The sequence below is a fragment of the Montipora foliosa genome, chromosome 10 (genome assembly GCF_036669935.1).
Source record: "Montipora foliosa isolate CH-2021 chromosome 10, ASM3666993v2, whole genome shotgun sequence".
Classification (NCBI taxonomy): Eukaryota; Metazoa; Cnidaria; class Anthozoa; order Scleractinia; family Acroporidae; genus Montipora; species Montipora foliosa.
This window is the reverse complement of record NC_090878.1, coordinates 10,332,811-10,347,810: the sequence shown is the minus strand read 5'-3', so window position 1 is coordinate 10,347,810 and position 15,000 is coordinate 10,332,811. Positions and strand designations below refer to the sequence as shown.

General features: G+C 42.0%; 1 protein-coding gene across 1 annotated transcript in view; it reads right to left on the bottom strand.

The window, feature by feature from the left end:
• The window catches only part of LOC137974061 (1-phosphatidylinositol 4,5-bisphosphate phosphodiesterase delta-4-like), a 39,837-nt gene that overhangs the window by 11,571 nt on the left and 13,266 nt on the right, over positions 1-15,000 (bottom strand). The window contains exons 6-13 of the mRNA XM_068820979.1: positions 14,832-14,961; positions 12,686-12,853; positions 9,590-9,683; positions 7,722-8,046; positions 5,944-6,029; positions 5,222-5,304; positions 4,221-4,421; positions 3,227-3,298 (exon numbers count right to left, since the gene is read on the bottom strand). Of these exons, the coding sequence (XP_068677080.1) occupies positions 3,227-3,298; positions 4,221-4,421; positions 5,222-5,304; positions 5,944-6,029; positions 7,722-8,046; positions 9,590-9,683; positions 12,686-12,853; positions 14,832-14,961 (1,159 nt within the window). The remainder of the gene's footprint in view (positions 1-3,226; positions 3,299-4,220; positions 4,422-5,221; positions 5,305-5,943; positions 6,030-7,721; positions 8,047-9,589; positions 9,684-12,685; positions 12,854-14,831; positions 14,962-15,000) is intronic.

Below are 15,000 nucleotides of genomic sequence, written 5' to 3'. Positions count from 1 at the left end.
TCACAGAAGGTCCAAACAGCTAGCGCAATGAACCAATCCAAATTCGTACCAATAGGTCACGTTCGATATCAAAATTCACACATAACTACGGGTAGGATAGATTTCCAGCCGTTTTGGTAGTCGAGTTAACATCCTCCTCCCAAACGAACGGCTGGTCCGCGTCGTTTGTCCGTGACGTAGCAACCGTCGCAATTGTATTTTGTACTTGGCAGGCAGGCGCCTTTCTGATTGGTGGAGAATACAATTGGCTGGACAGTGATCCAGCCGTGGTGTGCGCGGAGGAACGCGGGCGCACAAAACGGCTGGTCAATCGAGCCTACAGGCTACGGGGCTTTATGGTTAAATTTGAATATTCTTTTGTTTGGAAATCTCCCTTGAGAGTTGTGACACAAAGAAAACCGAATTGAACCGTGAAATTTGACCATAAAGTTTTGTAGCCATGCCCGAATAATGATATATCGAACTTGGCCTATTCCATTTAACTTGCTCAAACCGCGCGGAAAATCGCGAGTGGTTTTTGCGGTTTTCCTTCTCATTGGTTGATAAACTGGCGCGAGATTTTTAAACCAATCACTATGCGCAGCAATTGCAATCTCGTAATTACTTCGACAGTCATTTAAAAACTGCTCTATTGTGTGCTAAGCAATTTATCGACGTCTTTATAGGGTCCCTAGCATAACTGTTAACCAACATACGCAAACTCAATGGCGTCTTGATTAGTTCCTTTTGCGTTTGGACAAGAGACACCGATTATTGGCAAGTTAATGCGTGAAGACCAACCATAAGTTTTGCATCACTACATTTGTTGATTACCCAGTTCAAATCCTCTCGGGAGACGAGGGGTGAAAACCGGTTCTGGGAGACTTCAATGTCCAATAAGGAAAGGAAAGGAACTTTATTTAAGTGTCTAGTCGTTCTAGCGCTGGAGCTAGGGACACTGTAAACTGAAATTAGCAATGAACACAAATCAAATCAAATGTTGGTTTTTGAGGAGAGGCCGGAGAAAACCTCTCGGTGCAGAGTAAAGAACCAACAAACTGAACCCATATATGACGCCGAGTATGCGAATCGAACCCGGGCCACATTGGTGGGAGGCGAGTGCTCTCACCACTGCGCCATCGCTACATCCCAAATGTAGAAAAACATCGTATGCACAACGGTTTCAAGGTTTACACAAACTATGTACCATTGAGAAAGTTATGAAATGTAGAATTAGAAAGTTATCAAATGCCTTGATACTTTATTGTAGACCCGACTGAATGCTATAGAGTGTTGTCACTCACGTGATCAGTAACTTTGTTATAACACCGAAACAAAAGCTGAATTCCCAGAGGATTAGTTGGGGACATCAACAAGGCCACCGTTCCTTTGTTTAGGGACACGAACATGGCCGCCGTGACGTCACGTGAAAACACTTTTCCGTAGGGCCATTCAGATTTTCAGCCTTTTGCCTGCTTCCTTTTTAATTTATTCATCTCGGAATATACAAAAGAAATGCGCCAACGTAATAACGCACGTGCAGCACACTTGTTGAAGAAAAGCGTGCGAAAACGTCATGCACGCGCAGCCTTTATTCTCTCCATTTTAATGACAGTCGCGGTGGCGTTTCTTTGGCCTTTCAACAGTGAAACACTCGCTGCTCCGGAAATAAAATGTTGGCTTTTAAATTAAAGCTACCAATTTATTGAGTTGTCATTAAACGAAACAACCTTCATCCTTTTTTCCTTGGGAGTCGAGATAGTTTTACTTGCATCAACTGGGACTTTGACCCAACTCAAAGTCGTTCAGCCCTTGTCATTTATGCATATCTTTACGATATGTAAGTGAATTGCGTTTAGATGTTATTTAAAACTGCAATCATTTAAGTTAGCTAAGTTTATTGTTACCGCGATATGTTATATTTCCTACTTTAAAAGCTTTCAATTTTAGTTTCTTCGTTTATTCTTTTAACTGTAGTTTAATGTTCTGTATAGGTTGAACTGAACAACAGCCAACTCCACGAAAAATCAAGCATGCTACGATTTTGCGTGGACTGCTAGATTTCTTGTCCGTTCAAGAAAGGGATATGTTTTCCCCGAATGAGTCGATTTTCATGGAGAGATTCAGTAGTTCGAAGGATTCTACGTACTGTAGGAATTAGAATTGCGCATCTGGTTCAAGCGTCAACAAAAGGTATACTTATAATATTTTAAAAGACTCACTGATTTGGGAACAGCTTTGGTTGAACGTTCAACTAAAAGAGATTTCTGATATAAAAACTGTCTGAAAGAAATGTATCTTTCATTCATTGAGTCCTATCACGGGAACAAATGAGTCCCACAAATTGATCTACAACTGTGTGTGACTTTTCGTAAAAACGGGCTTTTGAAAACCGTCTAATCTGAGAAGAGACCCTTTTAAAGGAGGAAGGGCGTAGTTTCTAAAGAAACTGTGGTGCTGCGTCGGTGGGGAAGTAGTAGACAAAAATTTGGTTTTATCAACGGAGTTGATAATGTAAATTGGCCACCGTACAGAGATTCTAAAAGCTGACGTTTCGAGCGTTAGCCCTTCGTCAGAGTGAATCCAATTCGCAAATTCACTCTGACGAAGGGCTAACGCTCGAAACGTCAGCTTTTAGAATCTCTGTACGGTGGCCAATTTACATTATCAACTCCGTTGATAAAACCAAACTTTTAAAGGAGGGTTTGAAAGGACAACGCATTTGCTCATCAATGAAGTGACCCTATCTAAAGAGTGTGAAAGGTCCTGAAAAGGGGTATTAATCCTTTGAAAACGGATCAAATTCAGTAGTAATTTTGAAGACAAGCAAAGAAAACTTCTGATCCTCTCAAGAAAGTTTGGTTGTGTATCACTTTCATCACTGGAGAATACTTCCGTCAAACTTACGTGTCGACCGGTTAAAAAAATGAGAATCTCCACAGCTGCTGGCACTCAAAGACAACGAAGCTCATTGCCATTACACAACAGTCCACGAAGAACAGAGACAATTAATTAATGTTGTCAACGACAACCAACGACAGAACGCGGAGGATAAACGACAGTAAACGAAAACAAACGACGAATGCCACGACACCCACCCAGGATCAACGCCGACTGTCCATGTACTTTCCAGTTACAGAACACCTATCCAGTAACGTCGAGTTGGCTGTTTGCAATCATAGATTTTAATTTAACTTATTTTTATGGGAGTATTTTAAAGTTTATGGTTTAGTTAAAGTTAACTTACGTCCGGATGACCTCTAAGTTTACCAACTCGGACGACTTTTCCAACAGCACGAAAAGATTTCCTCAAAGATTCCTAGCAAGGGTGCGATACAAGAACAAGGGTTTAACAGAGTTTACAAATTATGTTTAGTTTAAGTTTAAATTGAGTGCTTGATTGATTATCTCTGGCATTTAAGAATATTTTTTTCCTAGAGGGTCCATGGGAATTTCGAGGGTTTTTTTTGGTTTATTTCAGTGCTACTTTGACCAAAAAATCATTTTTCTTTTTTAATTTTTCTCTGCCTTTCAAACCTATGTTAACTAAACAGTAAATGGCCCAAATTTTAAGCCTTGACTTAAAAAAGACACCTGTTTATTTTAACTGGAAATTTTTCTATTTGATGGTTCACCAATACTAACTTTAACATCTTGAGAGTGCTTGATCGAGGAGAAAATGACGTCAAAGACTCAATAGGCCATTTTCTAGCTAGCTAGTGAGTTAATGACGTCACTTTTTCATAGATCCAACCCTCTGAGGTCCAATCAGTCAGTTTGGAACGTGAGTAATGGCGGACTGTGAAATCCAAAATTTACACTCAAAGTAAAAAGCCTTTGGATAAAAATCAAAGCTCAACATTTTGCCAATCAAGTGTTAAGCATCACACTTTCAAAATCTCAAAAAAAAACGAAAATGATTTTGATCGTAATAGCACTTTAACTGTCGCGAGTGACTGACTAATGAACGCGCCGTACTTTCCGCCAATCAAGCCGCCACGGCTAAACGTTGCCATGGTGGCCAAGATTTGAGGGACGCGGAGCCCGTAAGAACTGTACTCAAAGCAAATACCTACAGCCGGCAAAAAGGCGACGAAAATTTGCTCTTTCCTTAATTGCCTAGAAACAGAGCGTGATATTCTTTAGCCACAAATGGCGAAATAGTAAGTATCATCATCATTATTAGCGTTGTTGCTGTCATTTTTGAACAATACTGAGATATAAACTGCATGCTTGCATACCCGTTTAGGTTTTTTGTCTTTTCTCTTCATCGGAGGTGTTGACGTTGATGGAGCACTGGCCCTAGCGACTCCTGCTGCGCCCGCGGCATTACTCTCAAGTAAAGCGGAAGCCTTCTCTTGATCAATGTCTGCAGCCTCATCCTCATCTGTGACCACACCTTCGTCATCGTCATTTTCTTCGTCTGTTTTTAATTTCTTTCCCTGTTACAACAGAAACCTAATTACAAACACTGGTGTGATACCAACTTTATTCATTCAATTCAATGAAAGGGAGAGATACCAGAGGTTATCCCTATATACGAGGGTATCCGCCCAGATGTTATTGATTCTAGAGTCGATTTCGAAGAGCGAGGAAAACCGGAATACCAGGAGAAAAACCCTCGGAGTCAGATTGAGATCGACTGAAACTCAGCCCACAGTTCTACCGAACTGTCATTATGACGATGCCTTAATTCAATCTGGCATCACTACCCTTTCCCAGAGAAGGGAGGAAGCTTGCACAAATTTTAACAAGCTTGACTGTCTGTCGTCTCCTGCACTCAAGCCATTAATTCCGTGTGTGTCGATTGACAGGCCATACTGCCTCCGTTCAGGCGAACGTGTTCCAGTGCGCTTTGTCCCTAAGACAAAGCGGTTTGCAGATTTCTGCACCATTAAGTATCAAGATCAGTTGTGCTTTTAATCATATTTATATAATTATCTATTTGACTGTCTTTGTATTGTATGTCTGTTATTGTCACTGACCATCCTTGTAATTCAGCCTTTAGGCTGCGAGAGGGATATCAATAAACTATTATTGCTATACGACCTCGAGGCAAGGGTTGAGCCTGGATCGCAGAGGTGGGAGTCGCGGTTGATAAGCACTAAGCCACCCTGGCTACTGAACCACCACTCGCTACTGACACTTTATAAAGCTGACTTCAAACAGACTGAAATTTAATATCAAATGTAATTTTTGCAATGGATATTTTGGTCTTTAAAAGAAATTAAAGCAACAATACCTTAACCAAAATTCTGTTTTTGAAGAATTCAGGAGACGGAAAAGTCGTAAAACCTGCATCAACAGGAACTTTATATAAAACATCTAAGAATGTCTGAGTTAAGGAACAGTAACTAATGGAATTTAACAGAGGACCTCTTTTTTTCCCGCAAGCGTGAAATCGATCAAAACCTAGAGTAAGCCCAACCACAGCCATTTCTCCGAGGGGAGCTCATGGTAAGACTTCTAGTGTGAACGCGCCAATTGAGAACATCTTTCGTCACGTGTTATCGCCTGAGGCAACCACTCAAACTAAAGGACACTTGTCATTTGCTCCGAAATATGGGATACTGGTTTGGTTTATTTCTTGATTAACTGAAGAAACTGGGCCACACTCTTTAAATTATAAATTAAACCAAGCAGGTCATTGAGCTAAGGTGACCTTTTAATTTCCCAATTAGCGCTAATCCTCGGTTAACTGTGGCTCTCACTGCGTCCTTTCGCCGGGTCTGTCCGTTTTTCATTCATTTCACTCGTGCCATTCCATTAATTTGACTTTTTTTCGTTCGTGCATGCATGCGTTCGTGCGACCGTGTGTTCATTCGTTCGTTCGTTCGTTCGTTCGAGAGTGCGTGCGTGCGTGCGTGCGTGCGTGCGTTCGTACGCTCGTGTGTTTCCCTCGTGCTCGTGCGTTTGAGGAATTGTTCCCTCATTTAAATATCAAGTAAATTTCATGAAGGATACCGCCTAAAATGCTCTCAAGATATTCCGCCATTTTCTTTTGATTCTCAATGTTGCAATGGTTTTCTAGCGAGAGTATTACTGGGTATCTGGAAAAAAGAAAAGCAAAACTATAGCTTGAATGTCACCGCCGCCAAGTCTGGCCCCAGTTGTTCAAAATGTGGATAACGCTATCAACCGGATAGCTACGACTTATCCACTGGATGCTGATTTAGCCGGCGGATAGCGCTATCCACCATTTGAACAAACGAGGCCTGGTCCTCACGACTGACAACACATCTCCAGGAACCAATGACGAGGAATCTCGCTATGCACTGTATCCTTGAGTCAACCTTTGCGCGTATCTTTCTATTTTTAGAACGAACCCTTGAGCAGGAGTCTCGCATTTACATAAATTTGCATACATTGTTTTTACTAATTTTGTCTTCGTTTGACAATAACTTTATTATGATTGGCCATTTCGAAACAGTGCGTGCGGAGCCGAACAACTTGTGGCGTTCTTAAAATAAAAAAATATGCGCGAAGGTTGACTCTTAAGGATTGTATAGACCTTATTCATAAATGGCTGTCACATTTATAATTCTTATGTCCAAGTGCAAATTAGCCTACCAAGCCTCATTTTACAGAAAGAATTCTTTTCAATTCACTGTATGGTATCGAGGCTTGGTAGGCTAATTTGCACTTGGACAAAAGAAGTATAAATTGACCGCCATTTATGAATAAGGTCTATGGGAGAGGCAAATGAGCTCCAACTCAGGGGCTACTGACATCTCTCAATGGCCCTTTTTTATATCACCAACACAGCGGAAATGACGTCACAAGGTTACCGTGTTCTGTGTCTCTACAGAGTTTTTGGTCACATGGTTGCTAGTCAAGGGTAGACTTATTAACTTGGAATTCAATGCAGTTTTCCGACGAAAGCTTGAACCTCTGCAATACCGGTGCAATACCGGTGCAGTGCTCTGCCAATAGACCATGTTCCAGTTCTGTGCTCAGTTACCAGGCCTCTGAATAAAAGCGAGGCTGGAGTTGACCTTGTTTTAATACAAACCTCATTGTATTGTATGTAAATCATGTTGTTGTAATGTTAACGAGTTTCTATTAACAGAAGAAAAGCAGTGCGGTTTGTATTAAAACAAAGTCTTTTATTCAAAGGCCTGGTACCTGAGTACAGAACTGTAAAATGGTCCATTGCGCTTTCTTGCAACTGGGAGCTGGTCAAGTCGGGAGTTCGTTTTAAAACCGGAGAGGATTTGAAATTGAAGGGAATACATGTAAAAGCCACATATTTGAACAGCGGAAAGAATCATGTTAAAAGAGTACATCATCGCAGTGAATTTCTTAGGCTTTCCTTTCCTTGATATTTAAAGGGACAATGTCACGCTATTTTAGTCAAACTTCAAAACACTAAAAGGCGTCTTCGCATCAATAACCATTGAAGTTCACTGAAACTATTCTTTGTCGTTTGCGGCCAAGGATGGACGAAGAGGATGGAAATGGATTGAAACTGGCCGATGTCTTCCGAAAGTCACCAAAAATTAAATGCAAATAGCTGACTTTGTGTCATAAATATCTTCTCAATGGATCGTCAGGAATGTTGTACGAGTGAGCTAAAGTACTAATTTCAATTTCTACGTTAGTTTTGACCAAAAAACAGCACTGAAATTTAGTGCGACAGTGCTCCTTTAAGTTACTTTCATAACTGTGATGACCTAAGGTCTTCGATTCTTCCCGCATTTCAAAGAACACCAAGTTGTCCCATAAACACAAACTTGACTTACTCTGACACCTCAAAGGCATGCTTCTTAACGGCTTCTATGACATCTTTAAAGAAGATTTTCGAGGTCAGCGTGTGTCCATGGTACACCACTGGTTCCCCGTTACCTCCATCCCAACAATCCAGTTCTACGCAGCGGCAGCCTTTCCTCAGAGCATTGATGTAGGCGTCGACACTGGAAGGCCCACTCCACTGGTCTTGAAGGAGGTAGGTGTTATGTGATGAGGCGATGAAATAATCCGTGAATGGATGAGTCATATCTTGGAAAATCTCATCATGAGCGGGGTTGAATATATCTCCCTCGGGCGACTTCAGATAGTTTGTAAGACCTGCAATGGACAAAATAGTTTCAAAATTCACGGCGAACATGCTTGAAACGGAAGACTTTCAGATGTAGAATTCGTCGTGCGAACATTTTGATTACATTTAGATGCGGTTAGAAAAAAAAAAACAAGTATGCACTTTTTAATGCCTTCTAGAAAACAGAAGGATACGAAACTGAGTACAATCATATTTAAAGCTGGATTGCTCCAGTTAGAAAGAAGGTTCAGTACATTATAGGCCATTTCCGAGTGCATGTTTGCCTCCTCTTCAAAGCGAGTCTATGTGCGAAGTGTTTGTGATGGTAATTAGTTCTACTTTACATATGAAAGAAAACTAATTTTCATAAGAAAAACTTCGCTTTAAGACTCGCTTTGAAAAAGAGGCAGACATGAACTGGAACAGGCTCTTCGAGTCACGTTGCTTAAGCCGCGGCTACACGAGCGATTTTTTACTCGCGCTGGTGATGCGATTTTTTCAAACTTTGTCGCGTCGCCAGCGCGAGCTGAAAATCACACGTGTAGCCACCCTTGAACTGACGACACGACAGGCGAAAAAATCACGAGAAAAAAGTCGCCAGAGTTGAAACATTCGCAACAAAATCGCAGAGATAGTTGCCCGTGTAGCCACCCTGCAACTTTTTCCGTGCGCTTGCGACGCGACTAAAGAGTATTGAGCAAATGAATTTAAAGAAGGAATGTCTGTTTATAGTGCCCAGGTCTCTTGAAGTAGACGATTCGCGTGGCCTTCAATTTGTCGCCAAAATTTGTCGCAAGTGTAGCCACCCTGGCGCGCAGGCGACGCGACAAAATTTGAAAAAAATCGCATCACCGGCGCGAGACAAAAATCGTTCGTGTAGCCGCGGCTTTACTGTATGTAGGCGTCACAAAGTGACCCTCTAGTCATGACCTTAACCAGGTTCTTCGGTTTGGAGACACTTTGAGACACCACGGGACATCCACGGGACACCGAAGGAGGGTGACCCTTTGCAGCCTCTCCTCTGGTTCTAGGCTGTGAGATAGTATCCCAGTAGGCATTACAAAGAAGTCACTTCATTCTTTTAAAACGGCCATACACAAATATTTCTGGCACAATTATATTACTGAAACACGAATGTTAAATAATTTTAGGGTTTTTAATAGTGATCTTTATAATCCTTTTGTGTACAGTTAATCTTATTTTTATTCCAATTCGCTTTTTTCACCAATCCCATAATACAGTTCATTTTGGGTGGTTATTTGCATTAAAACAATCGAGATCCAGTTCACTGAAGCATCATGCAGTTCCAAGACCAAGAGTAATAGGCCTTTTGCAACTAACGATCACATGGTACAAAATCCGCCATGCTGGAGGCATGTCAAGTCAAGCTTAACTGGTTCAGGTCTCTTTGTTTTAATGTCCCAGTGGGGGAATAATAATAATGAGCTTATGATTATGATTATTATTATTATGCAAAGTACGATGAAGCCCATTATGCATCTGTAGAAGATATGCATGGTTAAAAAGGACGAAAAACATTTTTTTTTTAATGCAAACGGAGTGGTTACGAACCGTCAATTCCCAGTTCTCCCTTTCTCTTTCGAGATTCAGTTGGTTCATACGTCTTGATCATTTCCTCACAGTACTCCTTGCTGGCATCACACATCTTTAAGTAAGCAATACAAAAGTAGCATTACAGTAACCGAAAAACGGAAGTGAGCTGTTTTTCTTTTTCATTTTTCTTGACACTACCACATTTTTAGAGTGTTTTCATATGACGTCACGGCAGCCATGTTGGTGTCCCTAAACAATAGAACGGCGGCCATGTTGGTGTACCCAACTAATCCCCTGGGATTCGGGATTCGGTGATTCGGTGGGAAAAAAAGGTTACTGATCACGTGAGTGAAAACACTCTATATTGCTAAGTATGTTTCAGTACTAGAGACAGTGTGGAGGTGTGGAGGAGGCAGTGTGGCCCAGTGGTTAGGGCGCTTGCCTTGAGATCCGGAGATCCCGGGTTCAAGACCCGCTCTGACCACTCGTTGAATTTGTTCCTGGTAGTCCCTGGTGCAACTTCCTAGCTGCACTTGTAAGTAGCCAACTGGTTTGCCTCCGGCCAGTTGGGATTCTTAATAGTTGTTGTACAGTTGTTGTTGTTTTATTCCGTCGTTTCGTTGTGTTTCATTGGCTCTGAAAAGCCCCTATGGGGAGCGGTCAATTAAGTATGTACAGAAACCCATAAGGGTTGAAACGTGTAACGGCCCCTTGTGTGCTGGGAAACAAGCTTCTGAATATTCAATTTGCTAAGTACCATATTTGGAAAAACAAAAGTGAGGGGTTTCCAAATATGGTACTTAGCACTGAAACATTCAACCAATCAGTTGGCACTGAATATTCGGAAGCTGTGAACGCGCGTTACACGTTTCAACCCTTATGGGTTTCTGGTATGTACTGTATGCATTGATTCATTAGTTAAAAAATCTGGGAGAGACTATTGTCCTGGAACTTTCGGTATCCGTCCGTGCATAGTTAATACGGAGTTTAAGATTTACGACGCGACGGTAACGAAAACGTCATTTAAATTCGAAATTCAGGTTTATTAATCTTTTTCGTCATTATGTAGGTTTGTCTAACTTCTAAAAACTAGCGCAACTTTCCAGGAGCTGAATTTGGAGATGCGGTGTTGAAGCTACGACAGAAAAATTCAAATTCGCTGCCTTGTGTTTACGTTCTTCGTAAAACTTGAGAATTGGTCATTTCACGTCGCAGATTTGCCGAAAACGTGAAAAGAATGTACGAAAATGAAAACTGCACGTGCAGAGCGTGCAAAGCTATTGTTTTTGCTCATTAAATATGCAAACTTGTGATTGTTTCGTTGCCGTCGCGTCGTAGATCTTAAACTCCCTATTAATAGGGAGCTTAAACGGACACGGTCACGGTCTGCGCATGCTCGTGTAGCTGATCGAAACTTGAAAAAGTCAGCCTGACTTTTTCAAGTTACTAGCAATCACAAATTCAAAATGGCGTCTAGCGGAGGATCCGGACATGGTGGTAAACGCATCAACTCAGGGCGGAAACGAAAGGTCGAAGACAGAGGGAAATTTAGATAAAGATAGCATTTGCTTTAGATAAACTTGATTTAATGCAAAATATATGCAGAATTCTTCAACTTACCGATATCTCCATAATGGCGGTCGAGCGTGACAAGTCTCGGAGAGAGTGAATGCTACTGCGCATGTCAACCTGTGACAGTGTCCCTTTAAGCAACGACAACGGCGATGGCAACGAGAACGTCATCTCAAAATATAAATTCGCGTTATTGTAATCAATTCCTGACTATTTCAACCTTTTTAATGTAATAAGGGTGTGGTAGTTTGGGGGAGAAAATAAAAAATTATCATAGAGTGCTGAAGTTTTTCATAAAACCTCAAATTTGGCTATTTCACGTTGTTGTTTTGCAGACGAAAGCAAAGAAACGGACAAAAGTGAAAAACGCACGTGCAGGGCGTGCAAAGCTATTGATTTTGCCCACTGAATATGCAAATTTGTGACGTTCTCGTTGCCGTCGCCGTTGTCGTTGCTAAAGCTTTCTAATAGCGACCTTCAGATTGGAGTACGAGGTCAACTATGAGTACGAGTTATCAGTTCTGAGCACGCACATTTCGAACACTTTCGTTCTTCAACGGTAATGCGCGTGCCCAGTACAGAACGCTCGTATTTGTAGTCGTTCTCGTACTCCAATCTGAAGGTCGCTAATATAGGAGGTTTTTCACGCGACGTCATCGCCGCCATCTTGGTGGACGAAAACAAAAGATCCCTCCTTGGCTTCTTTTGTTCGTCCACCAGAAGTCGTACATTTCTCTATTGTTATTGGTGTCTCTACACGGGTTGGTTGAAAACGTCCTATATGGAGTTGGTTATGAAACTCGACAAGTTTCTTTGGTTTCATTTTTTTTTTCGTGCAAATGCATACCGACTGACTAACTGGCTGACCGACTGACCAAGTATCTGACTGACTGGCTGACAGATTGACTGAACATCGGACTCATTGACTGACTCAGACTGACTGACAGACAGACAGACAGACTGATTGACTGGCTGATAGACTGACTGGCTGAGTGACTGAATGACTCATTTGTTGATTTACTGATTGACTGTTTCTCTAACTGACAGATTGACTGACTGATTTTAGTGACTGGTAGACTGACTGACTGATAGACTGACTGACGGACAGACAGACTGACTGGCTGGCTGACTGACTGACTGGCTGACTCACTGAATGAACGACCGAACAGCTCAGTGAAAAAACAACCAAATGGCTGAATGACATATCGTTAAAGTGTACAGACTGAACAGATGACGAGTGAAGCGAGGAACATTTTGATCGAACAGACAAACAAGCCTCAATCTTGGACAATACTCGTAAGGAAAATGTGATGCACTAATTTGTCTGTGTGATAATGATTAAATTCCTCCTACTTTCCCCCTCCCCCTACGTTAATATTGGTTAAGAAATAGCCAAAGGCTCGCTATAGGGGAAAGGGGGGAGGGGGTGGGGGTGGGGGAAGAGGAGCAGTATACTTTGTGAGTGCATGTCAAATGATGTTTAAGCTGAAATGTTTTCCAAGAGTTTTGTCCAAGACTGCTGCTCCTCGTCTTACAACTCACCCCTTGCTCGGTAATCAAAAACAACCGAAAATCGTTAACTGTCATATGCGCGCCATTTGACGAAAACCTCTTCATGAGGTTTACAATTTCCTTTCTGGTGGAAATGGACTTAAAGAAGTTAGCAAACTCATTCTTGTTGAGAACTGCATCTCCATCCGTGTTGACTTCCTGGAAAAAAAGAGAGAAAACAAAAACCGTTTCCTTCTCGAAGAGACCTTCGTTACCTATACTTATATATTAAATACATACACTATAACTTTGGTCATTAAAACATTAACGGTTAGCCTGCAAAGCAGGCGTTCTTTCATTATTGCTCGTTTGAATTGGTTTTCGATGAACGTTCGTTGAAAGGCCGCCATATTGGAAGCGCAGGAAAGAGAGATTGGGACCAGTGGCAGTGCACCAGTCCACCAACTACTTCCCACTCCTCTCCTCCACTCCACTCTATTTTTTCAAACCCATCGTCCTCTCCCCTGAAACCATTTTTTTTTTTGCTCGCCAAGATGGCGCCTTAGACTCCAAGGAATATTCATCACTTCTTACTGAAATACGTCTGCTCTGCAGGCTAATTAACCGTGTGCAGCTGAATTTTTTCAAACCTCGTTTCCAAATAACTTACTGTTGATGCTTGACACTTCAGAAAGAATAAACATAAGTCGTATTTATATCCTTATTCGCAACGTTGAATGGCTTCTAGCCAGTAAAACAAGCGCCGAAAGCAAAGAGAGTGTGAATGCACCATTGACTCTCACATTGCTGCCGGCTGCTGTTTTCACACGAAAACAATTGTGAAACAACCGTTTGTGAATCTCGGGTTTTAGTATACGCATGTTTGTAGTGTAAGGTAAAGTCAGCTTACAGGCCTAGTGGCCCATCAGGCCGGAGCTTATCCCCGGTTTCTGTAGCATGAAGCGACTAGGAGTATTTCTACTTCCCCCTGGATGATGCTAGTCCATCGCAGGGTTACCAATAGCACTTCGCTGGTACCCAATAATATACACCTGGGTGGAGAGAGGCACCGTGAGAGTAAAGTGTCTTGCCCAAGAAAACAACACAATGTCCCCGACCAGGTCCCGAACCCGGACCACTCGATCCGAAGTCGATCACTATAACCATGAGGCCACCGCGCCTCCCTGTTTATAGTGTAGTCAGGCCTGAAGGGTAGTTTTCACTAGAGGGGCAAACACAAGCGACTTTCGATTATTTGTTCTATTTTTCAGGACAAAAGCCTCTGATTAACTACCAGTTCATAACCCTGCGCGCGTCGCTTTTGCACATGGTCGAGTCGCTAGTGAAAGCTACTCCTTTGTGATTAATTAACACTTTTCTCTTTGAAAGGGAGAAATGGTCCAATTTAAGCAATGGTCCGCTCTTATAGACACCCGAAAAATTTAGGTGGCTTACCTCGTTCCCAGGATCCCCTTGTCGTTGAAAAGAGAGACCCTGGGAACGAGGTTGCGGGATTCGAACCCATGATGCCGATGCAATGCTCTACTAACTGAGGAAGCGTTTACTCGAACGCGGTTCCACATCGACATGGTTTCATGACTTCGAAACCGCGTCAAAATCGATGCGGTTTGGAAGTGTTCACACGGAGCCGTTTTCGCCAGAAAATCCAAGTCGTGATGGTATAAGCGAGCGCTGCACTACGTGCTAAATTCAGTATTTTGAATTCAACAGTGCAAATAACCCATTTCCGAGTTCTGGCCTGCCTCATCTTCAAAGCGAGTCTAAGTGCGAAGTTTTTGTTATGAAAATTACTTTTCATTCATATGTAAAGTAGAACTAATTACCATTACAAAAACTTAGCACTTAGACTCGCTTTGAAGAGGAGGCAGACTTGAACTCGGAAATGGCCTTTTTCGCGCCAAAATAGTAATCGTATTCAAATCGATGCGGTTTCAGTGTTTACACGACATATGAAACTGCATCGTTTTGAAAACGCTCCACTGTTGGCACCGGTTTCAAATCGACACGATTTCGATAACAGTCTCGATCGATGTCGTGTAAACAGAAGGTGTAACCGCATCGAAATCGATGCGGTTTCATTTGTAACCGCGTTCGTGTAAACGCTGCCTGAGCTGTGAAGTCACCCAGTTCATGTGTTCCCTTCGAAGGAAATCGCAAGCCTCACCACCTTCCTCACCTTAAATTTCTTCTTCACCTGTGCGGGACTCATCTTGACGTTTAAACCTTCCAATAATCTTTGAATTTCTTTGAGTCCTAATGAGCCGTCTTTGTTCTTGTCAAATTTTTCAAAGGCGTCTTCAAGCCACATGGAAATGAGTCAAAGAAGAGGTCACGATTGAAAGTAT